This window comes from Nematolebias whitei, chromosome 11 (genome assembly GCF_014905685.2).
Source record: "Nematolebias whitei isolate Nwh7 chromosome 11, NemWhi1, whole genome shotgun sequence".
Taxonomy (NCBI): Eukaryota; Metazoa; Chordata; class Actinopteri; order Cyprinodontiformes; family Rivulidae; genus Nematolebias; species Nematolebias whitei.
In genome coordinates, this window is record NC_056508.1 from 16178021 (window position 1) to 16182055 (window position 4035).

General features: G+C 45.2%; 1 protein-coding gene across 1 annotated transcript in view; it reads right to left on the reverse strand.

Moving 5' to 3' along the window:
• LOC119416632 (protein SOGA1) overlaps positions 1–4035 on the reverse strand; it is a 25875-nt gene that overhangs the window by 7084 nt on the left and 14756 nt on the right. Inside the window, exons 4-6 of the mRNA XM_037683822.1 lie at positions 1354–1425; positions 738–1275; positions 475–626 (exon numbers count right to left, since the gene is read on the reverse strand). Of these exons, the coding sequence (XP_037539750.1) occupies positions 475–626; positions 738–1275; positions 1354–1425 (762 nt within the window). The remainder of the gene's footprint in view (positions 1–474; positions 627–737; positions 1276–1353; positions 1426–4035) is intronic.

Genomic DNA, 4035 nt, shown 5'->3' on the forward strand with positions numbered 1-4035 from the left:
AAGCTCTGCGCTAAGGTCTCGCAACAACCCAAGCAGCACAGACAGGGTTTGGTCTCTGCCCTGTGGGGGGCGGCAGAATCTGAGCATTAGTTTTGCAGATCATATAAAACCAAGAATAACGTCTTTAATTATCACCTGTTCACCCGTATCACCTGAAAGGCTGAAGATGGGCGATAAAGATGTTTGTGTGTTGGTTAGTTGTACCTGTTTTTCTTTGACGTTGCTCCACCGATGAAGGATCCAAAGTATCTGCAGCGACAGCTGCATCGTTGGGTCCTTGCAGCTGTTGGCAGCGTCTCGTTGTTTCACTTCTTTTGTTTTCTGTTTCTCTTCGAGGTGCTCCTTTTTATTCTCTAACTCCTTCATATTTTTAAAACTTGTGCAGAGGAAGGAGGGGGTGCATAAATCCCAAGTCACTTCCTCCTTGAGAACTCCATTTCTGTGTTCGTCTTCTCCTGTCAAGAACAAGTTCACCTTCCCAATGAAAGCCAGCAGCATGACCTGCAGAAGGTCCAGGGCCTCGAGTAAAGAGCCCTGAGGTTTACCATTTGTGCTCAATTCTGTCGGAGAGCTGAAAGGAGGAGGGCTGTGTTCAAGTCTGGATGGGGTCATCAGGAGCTGAATGGCTGAAGTCAAAATGCAGGATTGATCTCTGAGAGCAAGAAGAACTTCATTGTCGACTGCAGTCGTCCCTTTCAATCCTCGGTGAGATGTCTTCTTGGTGTCAGTCCCCTGACCAGTTGAAGGGTCCTGCTCGCCCCCCACAGGACCTTCTCTGACGCTCATCCGGTCCATCTGTGACTCGTGGCACAGCAAAGATCTGTTTCCGGACTCTTCAGTCTGTTGCTGCAGGCAGATCGCAGGTCTGGTTTCCAGGCTGCCCTCTCCATCCTTCATCCTTCCAGTCAGGGGGAGATGTTCCTCTGGAACATCTTCCTCTCCTCCTCCTCCCCCTGATTTCTCTCGGAGGTCACTCATCTCTGCTCGCAGCCCGCGATTCTCCACCTCCAGCTCAACGATTCGCCGGCTCAGCAGCATGGCCTCCTCTTCCAGCAGTTTCAGATGACCTTTGAACTCTGACTCCCTGGAGTGGGCGGAGCCTTGCCTATCTTCAGGCTGCTGGGCAGCGTCTACATCACCAAACTTGGACTGGTACTTGGCCAGCTCGTCGCGCGTGGCCTCGCTCTCCGACACCAGCTTGGTGAGCTTCTTGCACATGAGAGCCAGCTCTTCTTTGGCGAAGTGGAGTTGGCACTTCAGATCAGCGCTGTCATCCTTTGAGACACAAAAAAATATGAAGTTATAAAAACAGGAGATTTGACTTGAAGTAAGACATGATGAAAAGTTTCAAACCTCCATCTGCTGAGAAAGCCTCTTCTCTGCTTTACTGGCTGCTGATCTCATGCTTCTCTTCTTCACCAAGCTCTGATCGATAAAAACACAGAAAACAATCCATAATATCAATATCATATAAATATCAATATATTACCAAAATCATATCAACGTCAACATTATATCAAAAATCATAATCATAACAATAACATATCAATATCATATTAATATCATTAATATCATATCAAAATCATATCAGGTCTCTCTTGTAAATGAGTCCTCGAGGCTCAGTGGGATTTACATGTCTAAATAAAGGTTGAATGAATGAATATCAATGTAATTTCAATATCGTATCAATATTATATCATAATCTGTAACAATATATCAATATCATATCAATATCATATCAGTATCATATCAATATAAAATCAATATTATATCAAAATCCATAACCATACATAATATCATATCAACCCAAAAAAGTTCAGTCAGGTCATGACGGTTTCTTTTTTTATTGAGATGTTTCGTCCTGGTGAGGTGTTCCAGACACGTCCCACTGGGAGGAGACCCAGAGGAAGACCCAGGACACGCTTGAGGGACTATGTTTCTCAGCTGACCTGGGAACGCCTCGAGATTCCCCCGGAGGAGCTGGACCAAGTGGCTGGGGTGAGGGAAGTCTGGGCCTCCCTACTTAGGCTGCTACCCCCACGACCCGACCCCAGGTAAGCGGAAGAAAATGGATGGATGTTTCGTCCTTCATCCAAAGGACTTCATCAGTCCGAGGAGCCACAAACGATGACTATAACTCATGGATTTTTGCAGTTTTGAGCTGAAATTTGGTGTGATGGTAGTTGACACACAGTACTGTCAAATCAAACATTCACAATGGCCGCCACGTGTCAGTCCCCGTCAAAGTTTCTCCAGGAACTTTCTAGTTTCTGCTCGTTTGGGTTTCTCTGGATTAACATGACAGTGTTCTGGTTTCTGTTTGACTCCTAATGTGAATTTCTGAAAGGATTCTCCGTCCATGTCTCCACGCTGAGCTTCGTGCCACAGATTAGGTGATCTAAGTGGATTTTCCTGCTGGGATCAGAGACCAGCAGCTGTCTCAGCTGAGCCAAGTCCAAAGCCCAGAATCCTGGATTAAACGGAGTCCGGGTCGAAGGCTCAGAGCTTCTCCCAGGTTCCTGGAGGAGCTGAAGGTTCAGTGGTGGTGGTCTTTTAATGAAAGCAGGTCTGAGGAGGGTCGTAGGTCAGAGTGTCTGAGCACCAGCGCCTTTTTGAATTCCATAATACACGCTGATCTCGATTTAGCCGAGTTTATTGCGAGCAGAAACACAGAAATCTATTTTTGTCACCTCTGACCCCCTCGCTGCCGTTTTTCTGCCACCACAGCTGCGCTCAGAGTTCAAGCCTCGACATGCCGGCCTGCTTTGCCCAGCCCCGGCACCAGGCAGCTGCTGGCCCAGCCCTGCTCTCAGATCACCGACCGGCACCAGGGTCCAGTGTCAGTTTGGGGACCGGGGCGACAGCCGGCTGCAGCTGTGTGGGGGGATGGAGAGGATCTTGACCCCAAAGATGTTTCTGAAGGTCGTGTGATGGAAGCTCGTGTTACTGTCGAGGGTCACACTCGCAGATAAACCCATATCTAGAAAACACTCACACTGATCTTTTGCAGCTTTTAAAACATTACAGGTTTTATTCTGAAAACGTTCCCATCACATCAAACTATAATAACTAACGTTCACTTAAAGCAACTTTTGTGTTTAAAAAAAAAAAAAAAACTGTTTATGAACTAAAACAACAAAAACTGGGTCAAGACACCAAGAACCACAAGTTGATCCCTCCTTCCCCCCACGCTGAGGGATTTAAAGAGTTTTTAGTTCTTGAGAAAAGTGTTCTTCTGGACTGGAACTGAACAGTGAATGCTAGTAAACCTAGATGTTTTTGATGCAAGAGATTCAAGTCTGTAGGAGTTACACTGTGCAGAAGAACAGAGGGAAGGTTTATGTTTTTTTCTTGTCTGAGGCAGAGCAGAGTGACAGATCCTGGTGTGTGGAGGGAGACATTTTTATCTACCACCAGGTGCAGTGGTGGAGCTAGGGGGTGGTCAGTGGTGGCTATAGATTAATCTTTAGCCACCCCAGTCATTTGAGGAAACTATACTTTTAAGCAACATAAAACCTAGAAAGCACAGGTACTTCTAATAACAGGAGTTTACATTTATATGGTGGTGGCCATATTGGATTTAGATGTAGCAACACAATTTTCAAAATAAACCTTTCTTACTCTTAGGTGCAGCCACACACCAAAAGTGATGGAGGTATCTCCATTTCCCTCTCTTAGCTCCATGCAGGGGAATAAAACGCAAGAGTTTCCATAAAAGAATGAGAAGGATAAGAAACAGATTTGTGACTGTGTCAAAGAGCTGATTTATGTCCAGTAAGAGTTTTAGAAGAACTCAAAGTGAGCAGTTTGTGAGAAAACACACCAAGATCCACCAGCTGCTCTGAGTGAAGACAAAGATGTTTTGTTCACTTACAGATGTTTTTATCATACCACATAGCGATGGTTTTTAACGGTCTGATACATTTTATCACAACACATACTGAAGGTTTTTAACTCTATGATACATGTTTTTATCACTCCAGGTGTAGATGGTTTTTAACTCTCTGATACATGTTTTTATCACTCCACATGTTG